This window comes from Trachurus japonicus, chromosome 17 (genome assembly GCF_045865225.1).
Source record: "Trachurus japonicus isolate A0001 chromosome 17, Traja_1.0".
NCBI classification, from domain to species: Eukaryota; Metazoa; Chordata; class Actinopteri; order Carangiformes; family Carangidae; genus Trachurus; species Trachurus japonicus.
Window position 1 is genome coordinate 2,213,471 of NC_140923.1, and position 13,837 is coordinate 2,227,307.

Genomic DNA, 13,837 nt, shown 5'->3' on the forward strand with positions numbered 1-13,837 from the left:
GTTAAATATCTTTTTTTTTTTTTTTTTTTTTTTTTTAAACTGTTGATAACTCTACTTTTTATTTTTGTTGTCTAAATTGCAGTCCAAAATCCTGATCAGGCCATGCATGTCCCGGTACAAGAATATTCTCTGGCCGTTTGGTCTGCTGTTTTCAAGCGTGTTGGGATGGACCGGAACACTGCTCCAAAAGATTTCTTCTTTTTTTTTCAAAGAATTATTTGCTGAACTTAAACTTCTGTGATCCACTGTTGGTGTTGGCAAGTTTTTATTCTGCCATGCTTACCCTTGTTTTACATCAACAGAACAGTTACAATATGTTAGGAAGTTGCAATAAATACAATGCAATATGAACTATCACTTTGTGTTGTGTCTCTCCTTGGTCTGTTAAGATAACCAAGACTTTTATGAGTCTTGAGGCATTGCCAGCCTTAATATCTCATTTGTAAATGCTCTATAAGGCATAGATAGTGCCCACTTTAGATGAGCTCACACAAAATACTTAACGAGTAGTAAGTGCTTTGTAACAGCCTGAATTAATGAATTCCTGCATTAATAACTGTTTATAAGTCATCCATTGGAAATTAAATTTGTGAGTTTCTATAAAACATTTACTAACACTCACTAACCATTCATACTGGACGAGTAAGAGCACTTGGGAATGCTGAATCCATCATTTATATAGATGAGCTTATTAATGAAGAGTAAAACATTTACAACTGTGATTGCAAACCACATACTAATGAGTATTTACGTCAGAAACATGCTTTATAAATGATGAATTCAGTGTTTACTAATCCATAACTACTGTGCTTATTAATGATGAGTAAAACATTTATAACTACATTTACCAACTACATACTAATGAGTATTCATGTGTTATAAATTATGAATTCAATATTTATTAATGCTTAACTAATGCTTAATAGTGTGTACTCATTATAAAGTGTTACCGAAAATAGTGGTATGTGCTTATGTGCTGTGGCTACAAGCATATCTCATATTGTCTCTGAACAAAGACAACAAAGACTTAATCAAGATTTGCGTTTGGGCAACTCTGAAATATAACAGGCAAAACATCGAAATTGATTTATTCATGGCCACATTAAGTGAAATTTTTAACTTAACCGATTATCCATCTGTCCTGCTGTGGACAACTTCTTTCAGTGGTGACTGACTGTATAAAAAATAAGATATAGGCTATAGTCTAATATAGGCCTATAATGAACTCCTGACGCTCAGCAGGTGAGGAGAACAACTCTCGGTGGAGACGCTCAGAGAGAAAGTCAACAGCAGCGAATCAGCTGATCTCTCCCTCCGTACAAACGCTCCGTTCTGACCAAGTTCCACTGGACTTTCAAAGTAAAGGTGACGCAGCTGTAAATGAGTTACACAGTGAAACAGCGGTGCTTTTATCGCCAGTTTTATGATTAAACTCTGAACATAACCTGGTCGGGACCATAAGTTACCATGGTGATCTAGTCGGTTTAAAAGAGAGCCACCTTTGCAGTACAGGAGAGCCTGGCTTTAGACTCAACATACCTCGCTAACCCACGGCTTCGCAGTACACCTCGGAGTCGGATTCTCTCGTGTTTATTTGTTTGACTTCCTGCCCGGCTTGATGCGGTCGCTCGCGGCTCGGGCACAAAATAGACCAGACGCCAAAACGACTGCTGCAGGGCGCGAGCCGGCCGCGGAGGTGCATCTGATGTGGTTCTCGGTTATTCATGGTGCTTCCTCGCCCGGTGTGTACCCGGCGTGAACGCTGGTATTTAAAAATCAGATGGCAGAGCGCCGTTTGGTTGCTTGGGCAGCTTGGGTGCTTCAGGTGGAGCGCTCTACAGTTTTATCAGACCAACAGGTCCGCTTTGACCGCGACTGGCTCCTAGATGTTCCGTTTTTCAAGGGGGGCGGGGGCCCGTGCAGGCGGGGCGGGCCGCCGCGCCAATAGAACGGTAGGGGAAACACTGAGAGGACTACCATATTCACACACAGGGTACCTCAGAGTGTCTATTATCATCAGTGATGGGCAAATTACTTTGAAAAAGTAACTAATTACAATTACAAATTACTTCTTAAAAAAGTAATTGAGTTAGTAACTCAATTACTCTATTATAAAAGTAACTAATTACTAGGAAAAGTAATTTTTGCGTTACTAAAACAAAGTAATATGTCAAAGAATTCGGCTTTTTAGAAGCATGTTTCACACGCCAGTTTCATAGAGTAGAACAGCATAGAGAGATAATTAACCTTAAACAAATATCCTTTGCCATGGGGGGGGGGGGATATGAACTTCAATAATTCATTTTATTGCTCATCAACATAATATTTATTGAAACTGACACATCAGCAACTGGCATAACAATCCCTTTCAGGCCTGATATCAAATGTGGACAAACGCTTTCCTCCCGGGCATAACGTGCACTTCAAATACAAGTTCTTCCCCTTTCTCTCAACGATGGTGAAGTAGTGTTTATATTTACACTTGCTAAACGCCGACTTTCCCACTTTATCCTCCTCTTCTGTACTCGCCATTTCTTCTCTGTCTATCACTTTGGTTTTACCGGTCGAAAGTTGTGTGTGTGCGCCGCACAGAAGCTACGTCGGTTTGTGTGTAAAATAAACTCCTACAAGGATTCGTCAATGACGTCACGCAGCTATACATCGTCAAGTCAGTTACTTCCTTGTTCCATATCCGCAAAACATGACCTGTCTTATCCTTGGTATTTATCGAAACCGTGTTGTACTAGTGTGCTCTCTACTCTGCAGCCCGCTTATGAAGTGAGGAGGAGGAAAGGAAGAAAAGAAAAAACAATAGCCTAGAACTCATGCTGGCTGCAGGCTTTTTTTTTTTTTACCATGATCGCGCTGCGGCCCCGATTTTAGTAACGGCAACACAAGTCATGTTAGTAACGGAAACGGCGTTAGTAACGCTGGATAAAGTAATTAATTAGATTACAAATTACAGAGGAATGTAACGGCGTTACGTAATCGCGTTTATTCTAACGGCGTTAGTCTCAACACTGATTATCATAATCTGTAAAAAAAAAAAAACGGTTTTGACGAGTTTACTCGTCAATGGTCGCGGAAGAGTTAAACAGTCACATAGAGAGAAAACAGCTCATTAATATTCATGAGAAGCTGCTGCTGACTCCGCCTCTTCACCTGTCAGCTCCACCTGTGGCTCCATCCAGACAAACTCATGTTGAGCAGCCACATTGATCAGAGGTTTACTGACCACGCTCAAGTTTTAAAGACAACAACTCTGTTGCCATGACAACAAATATGTGAGGCTGAACTCTGTTGCCATGACAACAAACATAGAGAAACATGTTGAATGAAGCTCAGAGACAAAAACCTTCTGACTGACTTCACAGACTGAACCTGCTCAAACTTCTTCACAGAGCTGAAACCAGCGCACTGACCAGCTTATTATGGGATGTTAGCTTTGAATGTTTCACCAACCAAGGAAACGTCACTTCTGGTCAGAGCCATGGGAGAAAACAAACCGATTCCCTCATAGCCTACATATACGTGTAAAAACGCGGCATTTTAAACCTTTGTCTAACACTTGTCCACTGTCAGGTCTTAGTTTGAATCACTTGTATCTGCTGACAAAGAGCTAGAGATTAAAAACTCATCACGATCCAGGTCGATTGTTGTCCGTACATTTTAAAATATTGGGTCTTTCACAGTCAGTCTACACCATGGATGTATTATATCATCGGTCTACACCGAGTCAGCAAACAAGGAAACGTCACTTCTGGTCAGAGCCGTTACATGGTTGGGTAAGATATAAAAGTTCAGGTTGTGGTTTTTCAATTTATTTGCAGTGCAAAATGGTTCACAACAACTCTTAGGCGTTGTCTCCGAGTGTCTAGAGCCGGTGGCGGCGACCAAGGGAACGTCAGAGCCGTGGGGGAAGACAAACAGTTCCTCCATAGACAGACGTATGTGACTGACTGTGAAAGAGCCAATATTTAAAAATGTACGGACAACAATCGACCCAGATGGTGATGAGTTTTTTAATATCTGGCTCTTTGTCAGCAGATACAAATGATTCAAACTAAGACATGACAGCGGACAAGCGTTTGACAAAGGTTTAAAATGCTGCGTTTTCACACGTATGTGTATGGGGGATTCGGTTTGTTTTCCCCTAAGGCTCTGACCGGAAGTGACGTTTCCTTGGTTGCCGATTCGGTGTATGTCTGCAGCTCAGTGTCAACACCAGTGTTGTGCCTGAACGCAGGGGCGCCGAAAAGGGGGGGTAAAGGAGACGGATTCTAGGGGCCCATGATGGAGGGGGGCCCAAAGAGGCCCCTAATGATGATGAAATTATAATACAGAAAAAATAATGACACTAAGTTATTAACTAACATATAATCACACATGTTTTATTTTCCATGTCCTGGTAACAATACCTTTATTTGTTTTGGAAGCATCAACCCCTGCAGGGCCCCCCCTTCCCCCCCTCTATTTACGTAAAATGGTTCAGTCCGACTGGATCAGCTGCAGCCAGGTAGCGCACCGGCGATTTGTCACAGACAGCGCCACAGCGGCAAAGAGGTGGAGACGGCAGTAGGCCTCAAATAGCAGGCAGCCAAAAAAGAAAGGAAAAGAAATTAAGAGAGGAGAAGGAGTTGAAGGGTCGACAATATGTCACCCAGTATTTCCAAAAAAAAGGTGGGTTTGTTGTGGTGGAAAGTTATGGATATTAACTTTGTCCCTGTCTGTGGTCTATAAGCTAGCTCACTTTTCTCATCATGTTAGCTCAAGAAAACTCTGGATTTTTACATTTTACTGCTATATTAGTTAAATAATCAATCCAGTCAAACATTTATCAAGCTGTTCTTATTCAATAATAGTTGATCTCCCCTCTGTCAAAATGATGCCTCATTCTGAACAGAGTCAAGTGCACCAGAAGCTGCAGCAGCTGTCTGTCAGCCCCCAACTCCCCCTGCCCCTGAATCAGCCCCAGTGCCCCCACATGAGGAAGGAGGTGAGCAGCTGTGTGTGTTGAAATAATAATAATAATAATAATAATAATAATAATAATACTACATAATAGATAATATAATACAAAATATAATACATTTTACTACAGTCTCAAAACAATACAAAGATGAAGGTAATTCATTAATTAAAATGAATTAAATAAAAGGCATTTTGAACAATTTTAATGGTTTAAAAAGCATAAACCCTTTTAAAAAATGAAATAGAAGACGTGCAGTAAGAACAGAGGAGAACATCTGTGGTGTGTGCAGCAGACTGGGGTGACTGCTCTCAGTCCAATCTGAGAAGTTTACATGATGGTGACTATGCTATTACAAATAGTTATATTATAGGAAATCCTATATAATGAATGTATGTCATGTACACTCTACAGAGCCAGGTCCAGGACCCTCTTCTGGTTTGTCAGGGAGGGATGTGGAGGAAGTGGAGGAAGAGATGGAAGAGGGTACAGATGACAGTGAGAGTGCAGAAACACAGGCGACAGAGAGTGAGGGCGAAGAAGTTGAAAGGAATTCAGAGGAGGATGGACTGAATACAGAAAGAGCCAGAAAGACAACAGAGAGGCAGGAAGAACAACAAGCTGATGTTCAGGTCTTTGAAAGGGAAGAAGATCATTTGACTGATGACCCTGGTTTCTGGCCAGCAGCTTTAACTGATCAGGATAGGGAGAAGATAGTAAGGAAATTGGCCATGAGAGAGAAAGAAGTAGAAATGCCATGTGATTCAAAGGGGAAGCCATTCCCTGACTACCTGAATTATACAAAGGCAGCAAATAAAAGAGAAAAGGTAAACAGAGACTGGCTGACTTTTAGTCAAAGTAATAATTCACTTTATTGCATACCATGTGTGCTTTTCTCCCATGTACAGAAAAAGCCTTCCACTAGTGCACTGACCAGTCAAAATGGGTATAAAATGTGTGATGTGAAGTGGCGTTGAATGTACAATAAATTCCCAGTCCATGAGAGGAGTGAGGCACATAGAAATTGCTACTTAAGATGGAAAAATCTGCAAGGATCTGTAATGAAAGATAGAGGTGTGGATTCTCTGTTAAATAAGGAGTTGCAAACAGAAATAGAGAAAAATAGAGCCATCTTGGAGAGACTCTTAGACGTAACCCTACACTTGGCCTCAAGAAACCTGCCTTTCAGGGGCAAAACCAAAGACCTAGATGACATTCATAATGGCAATTTCCTAGGCACACTGGAGCTCTTGTCACATTATGATCCTCTGCTGAAAGAGCACTTTCAAAAAATCAGGGACAACAAACAAAAACAAAAAGAAGGAAAAGGAACCAGGCTAACACATTATCTTAGCTCTGACAGTCAGAATGAGTTTATCAACTTATGTGGACGACGAGTTCTGAAAAGAATTCTGCAGGAACGGGAGGATGCCATATATTATGCTGTCATCTGTGATGCCACACCAGACATTTCTCATACGGAGCAAAATGTGGTGCTACTACGGTATGTTAAATATGACAAAGAAAAAGATGAGTGGGAAATTACGGAAAGGTTCCTTGAATTCAGGGATTTTCACAAAAAGACGGGGAGTGAGATCGCAGAGATGATTGATGCAGTTCTTCGTGACCATGGGATAGACATCGGTGATTGCAGAGGGCAGGGCTATGACAACGGGGCTAACATGTCAGGGAAAATAAAGGGAGTCCAAGCTCAAATACTGAAGAAAAACAAGCTGGCTACTTATTCACCATGTGCCTCCCACACATTAAATCTTGTTGGTGTGCATGCTGCACAGTCAAGCCCAGAGGTATCCACATTTTTCGGCTGCATAAATCGCCTGTACACATTTGTAAGTGGCAGCCCAGAGCGTTGGGCCATCTATAAAGAGCAAACAGGTTGCTCATTGCATCGCCTATCTGATACCCGCTGGAGTGCAAGGATTGAGGCTGTTAAACCTGTGGCAAAGCACCTACCTTCTGTCCTCAAATCCCTTGATAGCATAGTTATGACATGCAGTCTCACCAGTGAAGCAAGATCAGAAGCTAATGGTTTGAGGAAATACTTCATGTCATTTGATGCTGTTGTTCTTCTCACTGTCTGGCTGAAGGTACTGCAAAGTACAGGACAGGAATGTTATTCTCCAGTCAGGAAAAATATCACTTGACATAGAAACAGCCAATATCAGAGACTTGACAGAAGAGATGCAGTCTCTAAGAGATGCATGGGACACTCTCCTAGCTGAGGCAAAGTTGATAGCTGGGGAAATTAATGTTACACCTCAGTTAAGCAAGGAGTCCAGCCGCCAGAAGAAAAGGCGGAGATTCCATGATGAAACCGCTGAAGAGGAGACAACTCAGGAGAGTTCAGAAACAGTGTTTCGGAACACTGTGTTTTATATAGCCATGGACAGTATCATCAGTGACTTGGACACTAGGTTCCAGGGCATTGCACATATTGTCAACGAGTTTTCTGCTGTTCTGAAAGTTGGGCAGATTAGTGAGGGCAAAATCTCTTCTGTGTGCCAACCACTGATCACAAAGTATTCTAGTGATCTTACTCCTGATTTTGAAAATCAAGTAAGACACCTAAACAGTGTATATGCAGCCAACTTCCCCCCTAACCTGTCCCCTCTTGAACTCCTGAATGCAATTTGTAAGCTGCAGCTGCAAAGCATCTTTGGAGAAGTGTGCATCGCCTTGCGCATATTTTGCACCCGGCCAGTTACTGTTGCTGGTGGTGAGAGAGCGTTCAGTAAACTAAAAATGATTTTAAAAAAAACTATTTGAGGTCCACAATGTCTCAGGAAAGACTTTGCAGTCTTGCCATGCTGTCAATTGAGAGTCAGTTGGCTAGAAAGCTGGACTTCAAAGACCTGATAAGTGATTTTGCACATGAGAAGGCTCGGCGTTGGGCTTTTGGTGAGAAGAGTTGAGCAAGGACCAGTGATTGAAAGGTTGCAAAAGGAAGCTTGACTCAGTTGGTAACGTTATATTATATTTGCCATTCTTTCATATATTAAGTTCTACTTAAATGATGAGAAATCATATATGACCATTTTGTATTCTGATGGCGTTTTTGTTTTTGCTGAGATTTTTTTCTCTCCACTGATTATAATTGCTATTTTTTCATGGAAGAGTTTATTTCCAATTTAAGAATCAGTGGTGCAGCAAATAAATGACTCAAAATGAATTCCATTGTATTCAGAGTGCTCAGTTCTTCCCCTACTGTACATGTCAACTGTCATGCTGTTCTTCTTTCACAAATATGGTAATGATAGTCAAAAATACCATTAAAATGCATAATTGTATGTAAAATAGCATCAAAAAATTTTGCCGCTGTGTTGGGGGCCCTGTAAAGATTCTTTTCATGGGGCCCAAAATCCCTAGCGGCGCCCCTGCCTGAACGCGTTCAATGAACGATCGTTCATGAACTCGTTCATATTTTGGGAGAACGTGAACTGAACGTACTGTATTTCCGCATGATGAACGTTATTGTGAACGCGTTCATTCTGGCGTTTGTGAACGGTGCTCTCTCAAAGAATGACTTCGTTCAGGAGTGTGCCAGATTTCTATAGAGCCTTCCAGGCAAAAATCAGGCCTTAATATGTAGCAGAAAAAAACAGCCAATCTGGCAACACCTATCAGCTGTTTGGATCAGCGGCGCATGGAAGAGGCGGAGTGATACAGCGCATCGCGGAGCCTGTCTGTGTGGAGGAATACTGACCCAGTTGGTTAGTAAAAGCAAAGATACTCTATTTATTTTATAATCCGTCAAATAGTCTACAAATGTACACACATTGGACTCTGGTATTTGTCATGTTCTAACTCAGTTACTTTTGGGAGAAAGTAAAGTAGTAACCAGTGGCGGCTGGTCAATAGAGGGCGCTCGGGCGCCGCCCCCCCCTGATGAAAAGCGAATTTTAATGATTATTATTTTTTCCAAAATAATAATTTAAAATTAATATTTTTTTCTTATTGTACCTGTGAATGTGATAGGAATTCTTAAAATCGAGCTGTATATAAAATAAAACCATTATTTAGAGGCTAATTTGCCTACAGGTTCATTTACTGTCTCTGTTATATCTATCGCTCTGTGTCTGGGGCGCTGGAGAAGTCGCCCGAGCAGTGTACCGGCTCAGCCAATCAGTGACTGTTGCTAAGTAAAAAATATACGGAGCAACAGGTAATTTAGCCAATCAGCGTCGTCGGATTTTATGCCTTTGGGGCGCAGAAAATATCGCCCCAAACCAAATAGTTTGGTCTCCCGTGGCAACCAGAAATCGAGGGGGAAATTAACCGAGGAGCTGTCCTCGGTAGCAGGATGGCTACGGAGTTTTCATCAGTTTCAAATTCTGTTTCCCGTGTAATTTACTTTTTTAAAACAGTGAGGACAGATACCACACGGACTGTTACTGGAGTTAGAGACCTATTTATCTGAACGGATTACAAAACATGAACTCTCAAGGGACACATGAACGGTGCTGCTGTCAGCTAACGTTAGCCAAGCTAGGCAGAAGTCAGGACTAGCAGCAGAGCTTCACAGCTGGATGAAAAACACAGTTTCACGGTGAGGAAATACAATGAATCGGTGGATAAAACTCTGTGGGCCGGTGGCGGGAGGCTGTTATGATGTGACAGGAGGCCGTAGTGTGTGAGAGGAGCACCGGAGGACCGGAGCACCGTTAACCGGCACGTCAGAGACTGCTCTCTCTTGATGCTCGGAGACAACTTCTGGACTACATGCTGTTGGTTCGTCCGCGGTGCGTTCACAGCTCGTCCCAGAGCGTTTTTATTAGTTCATCCAGCTTCTGGGACACTGGACTGGACACTGTTATTCCTGAGTGACACCAGGGGAAACTAATCACCCAGGCTGTGACAGGACGTCTGTGATGCGAAGCATCAGGCTGCAGCACTGTTCAATATGTTTACAGGTGTGACCAGTACGTTATGTTCATAGTTAGACTCGTCATCAAACCTGATAATGCAGCAGTTAAGTTAACATCTCACATCAGCAAGGTCAGACCAAACTTTATCACGTTATGCTCCTCCTATAGTGTTCCTGTCACACTTTGTCTATAGTTAACATTAATCACTGCTGTAGGTTACATCATACACATGCCTTTTAATAACCATATTTTTGTATAAAGAGTATTTGCTAATATATTTCAGGTCCACTGTGTGCCACCAGTGAAAGACTACTGTTTGTTCATTGTCATTATCTGTCAAACTGCTGATTTATGAAGGCAAATAAATAATTAATGTTTATCCCTAAAAATGGGTATGGGGTTCTTTTATCAAGAGGGTCACCAAAAACTTCAGGGACGAACAGCCCCACCTAGAATATTTTTCACCAGCCGCCACTGGTAGTAACTATAACTAATACTGGTTAAAACTGCTACAATAATAGCTGTCTGTGGTTAAATACGGGCTGAGGCAATAATTTTGAAAAATAATAGCTCACTGATTCTTGAGAGTCCGGACAAAACATGTCCCACATAGAAAAGTCTTATTTATATCAAAAATAAAGAAATAAATAATGATTCACATACTCACAAAGTTAGATCTAAATGAATTGTGAATACTGATGTTATGTTTTAGCATAGATAATTCCTTTTTTGGGGGATATTTGTTTAATTATATGACCAGTGGTCAGACGGCCCATGTTATTTCTCTTGTCCTCAGCAATAGGTCACAATATTCACCAGCCCCAAAAAACTTTAAAAACCTCTACAATTGTGAAAACATTTATATCAAATCAAAGATAAGGGTTATAAATGTATAAAACAATGCATGCCATGAACATCTAAAAATATTTTCCACAGAAATCTGCCCATCAAAGTTGTGTCCTCTGTTTCCGTCAACTCCGTCAGATTTTTTCATAAACCTCATTAAATCAGGCAATAGCATGGCCAGCTATCCCCTGATGATCCCTTTTCATTCTCCTGGCTGTGGTGAATGCATCAATACCACACATGGTCTGGTCAAGATGTCAATTTTTGATATTTTAGATGAACAATGTCAATTTTCCTATGGTCACAGCCGGAGCATGTCAACACCATCTCTCCCTTATGATACTTTTTTTAAACCATACTGAACTCAATGAAAGTATTTTATTGAGATTATGGAGACAGGTAGCAATAGCCAAAAAACTAGCTAGCTAGCTGCAGGGCTTTTTTCTTCAGAAGGAAAAAAACATGCCATTTCGTCAACTCCGTCAGAGTCAACTCCGTCAGGTTTTCTGTCTGACGGAGTTGACATGTAAGCTGACCGAGTTGACAAATCCACCAATAACTGCTTAAATGTGCTAATATTATACTATTTTCAAATATAGTAAAGGAATAGAATGTTATTTTAGGGGTTTATCTGCACATTAATGTAGGTATATAGCATGCCATTACATTATTTTACAATATACTTATGATTTGTAGAGCATGGCCAGACTGTGGTCTGCTTATTGAATCATTTTCTTCTCTTTTCTATTTGCTTATTATTGGATGACTTTCCAGCACATGTGTTATATATAGCACTTGTCTACATGTTTGATTTATTGATTGATGTAAAATTTTAAAGGTACAGTGTGTAGTTTTCACTATTGAAAATATACACACTTCTTAGAGCAGGGAAGAAGTTCAGTGTTGCTTTTTCAAACAAGTTTACTTGGACCATCATACCAAAAGTGCACCTGTGGTAATTTTGTCTTGATATATTTTAAGACATGATCCATAGGATCTGTGTCCAGAATGCCACAGCATCCAGTCTCTCTGACTCGGACAGTGTGCAAAACCCTGCCTTTCCACCGTCATTAGTGTAATATATGCAGTACAGTGTTATCTGTGGCAGATATGTCCAAAACAGACACATCTTCCAATCAAATGCTAGATAATGTGACATTATAGAAGGGCTTCGGAGTACAAAATGAAGAAGTGCAATTTGTTGTAGTTTGAAATGGTGTATTTACAGTTTTGTTTATCATAGTTGAATTAAAAATATGTTCATTAAGACAAGGGATTGCTATTTCTTAATTTAGTGTCACTTCCATCTGTTTAAAAAAGCTTTTGCTCATTGATCAGAAATGCAAATACAATTTTGTCAACTCCGTCAGCTCCGTCAGATCTTCATCAGCACCGTCAGATGTATGTTTTTGTAATTTTTTGTTTTAGTTCAAAATTTTGACTTATGAACTATGAACTGAACTAGTTCATTTTAAAATTTGTGAACTGAACTTTGAACTAGTTCATGTAGAAAGTGAACTTTCCCAACACTGGTCAACACAACTTTCACATCACATTCATCTGAGCACAGAAATAAAACAGAGTCTGACCTCAGAGTCTCCAGTCTACAGTCTGGACTCTCCAGAAAACCACTCAGATTCACTCCTGAATTCTGCAGCTTGTTGTTGTCACCCAGGTCCAGTTCTCTCAGGTGGGAGGGGTTGGACTTCAGAGCTGAGCCCAGAGAAGAACAGCTGATCTCTGACAAACTGCAGCTCTTCAATCTGAATAAAGAATAAAAGCAGATAAACTGATCAGCTCACACACACACACCTGAAGTGATCAGATTATTGATTATTGATGACTATGTAGTGAAATGATCTGAAAGTGAAGAGTCACTCTTTGCGTTTATATGGACACAAATATTCAGAATAAAGGGCTGATCTGAATAAACATGTGTCATGTAAACACGTCAATTGGAAGATTCTGATCGGATTCGACTCGATTCGGATCGAGAGGGGTGGTTTATGCAGATCGTTATTCCGAACCGCGTCCATGTAAACACGTATTCCGATCGTTACTTCCTGTTTGGGGGTTATTGGGGTTATTAGTTCCTTTCCCACTAGCGCTACACGACTGGGCACGGTTCTACTCAGTTTTTATTTAGTCATTATTTTTTTGCTTGTACACACTCTAGTGTGACGTCCGACGAGAGGATTATTTGATTTTGCGCCCATGTAAACAGTAGCTATGTTTACATGCGCAAAATTTCTTAATCAGATTAAAAATTTGAGGGATCGGAAAATCCGAATCCACTGTTTACATGGGCTCAAAATCAAATAATCCGATCATGACGTGCGTACACATGCACCAAGCTTTATTCAGAATAACAGCATTTTGACATGCAGAGCTGTCTTTTTCCCTAAAACAACAGCAGAAGAAGAGCTGTACTTCCTGTACTGCAATAAACACGAAAGTGGCTCAACTTATCCCATTTAGTATCAAAATGGACCTGCACCAGATTTAAGAGCTGTTGCTGTACTCCTATATCGTTATTAAGCAGACTCAGCAACGTGTAGCTACTACTACTACTGTTCCTGCCATTGATAAATCTCACCGTACCCATGAAAAGTACGGATGTGAACACGCCATATCCCGCCCTCTATACGCCCAAACACAACCATATATGGTCAGCACGTGCATATTAATTAGCCCTGTGCGCTCTGGAAATTTGGGGAGTTACGTCAGTGGAAGACAGTGAAGACAACGGACAGAGAGCGGGGAAAGAAGCAGGATTACTCTGAAAGCGAGATACACAGCAATATCGGGTCAGTAGCCTACTACTCGCTCTCTTTTTTCTCTCCTCTCATCAGCTCCAAACTCACTCGTCCACCTCGTTAACTCAGGTGACAGAATAACAAGTCTCAGTAGATCAGTGTGCACTGCTGCCAGGGTGTTTTTAAACTTAGCGGGTTTGATTCCTGTCGGACGTCACACTAGAGTGTGTAAAAGCAAAAATTAATAGGCTAAATAAATAAGAACAGAGTAGAACCGTGTACAGCCGTGTCGCTCTAGTGGGAAAGGCAGTAACGATCGGAATAAGTGTTTACATGGACCTCGTTCGGAATAATGATCGGCATAAACCACCCCTCTTGAT

General features: G+C 41.0%; 1 protein-coding gene across 5 annotated transcripts in view; it reads right to left on the minus strand.

Moving 5' to 3' along the window:
* LOC146969719 (NACHT, LRR and PYD domains-containing protein 14-like) overlaps positions 1–13,837 on the minus strand; it is a 64,944-nt gene that overhangs the window by 6,841 nt on the left and 44,266 nt on the right. For 4 of the 5 annotated variants that reach the window (XM_085804881.1, XM_085804880.1, XM_085804879.1 and 1 more), the window contains exon 10: positions 12,291–12,464. The exons of the other annotated variant lie outside the window; for it this stretch is intronic. In XM_085804881.1, the coding sequence (XP_085661007.1) occupies positions 12,291–12,464 (174 nt within the window). The remainder of the gene's footprint in view (positions 1–12,290; positions 12,465–13,837) is intronic. 5 annotated transcript variants of the gene reach the window in all.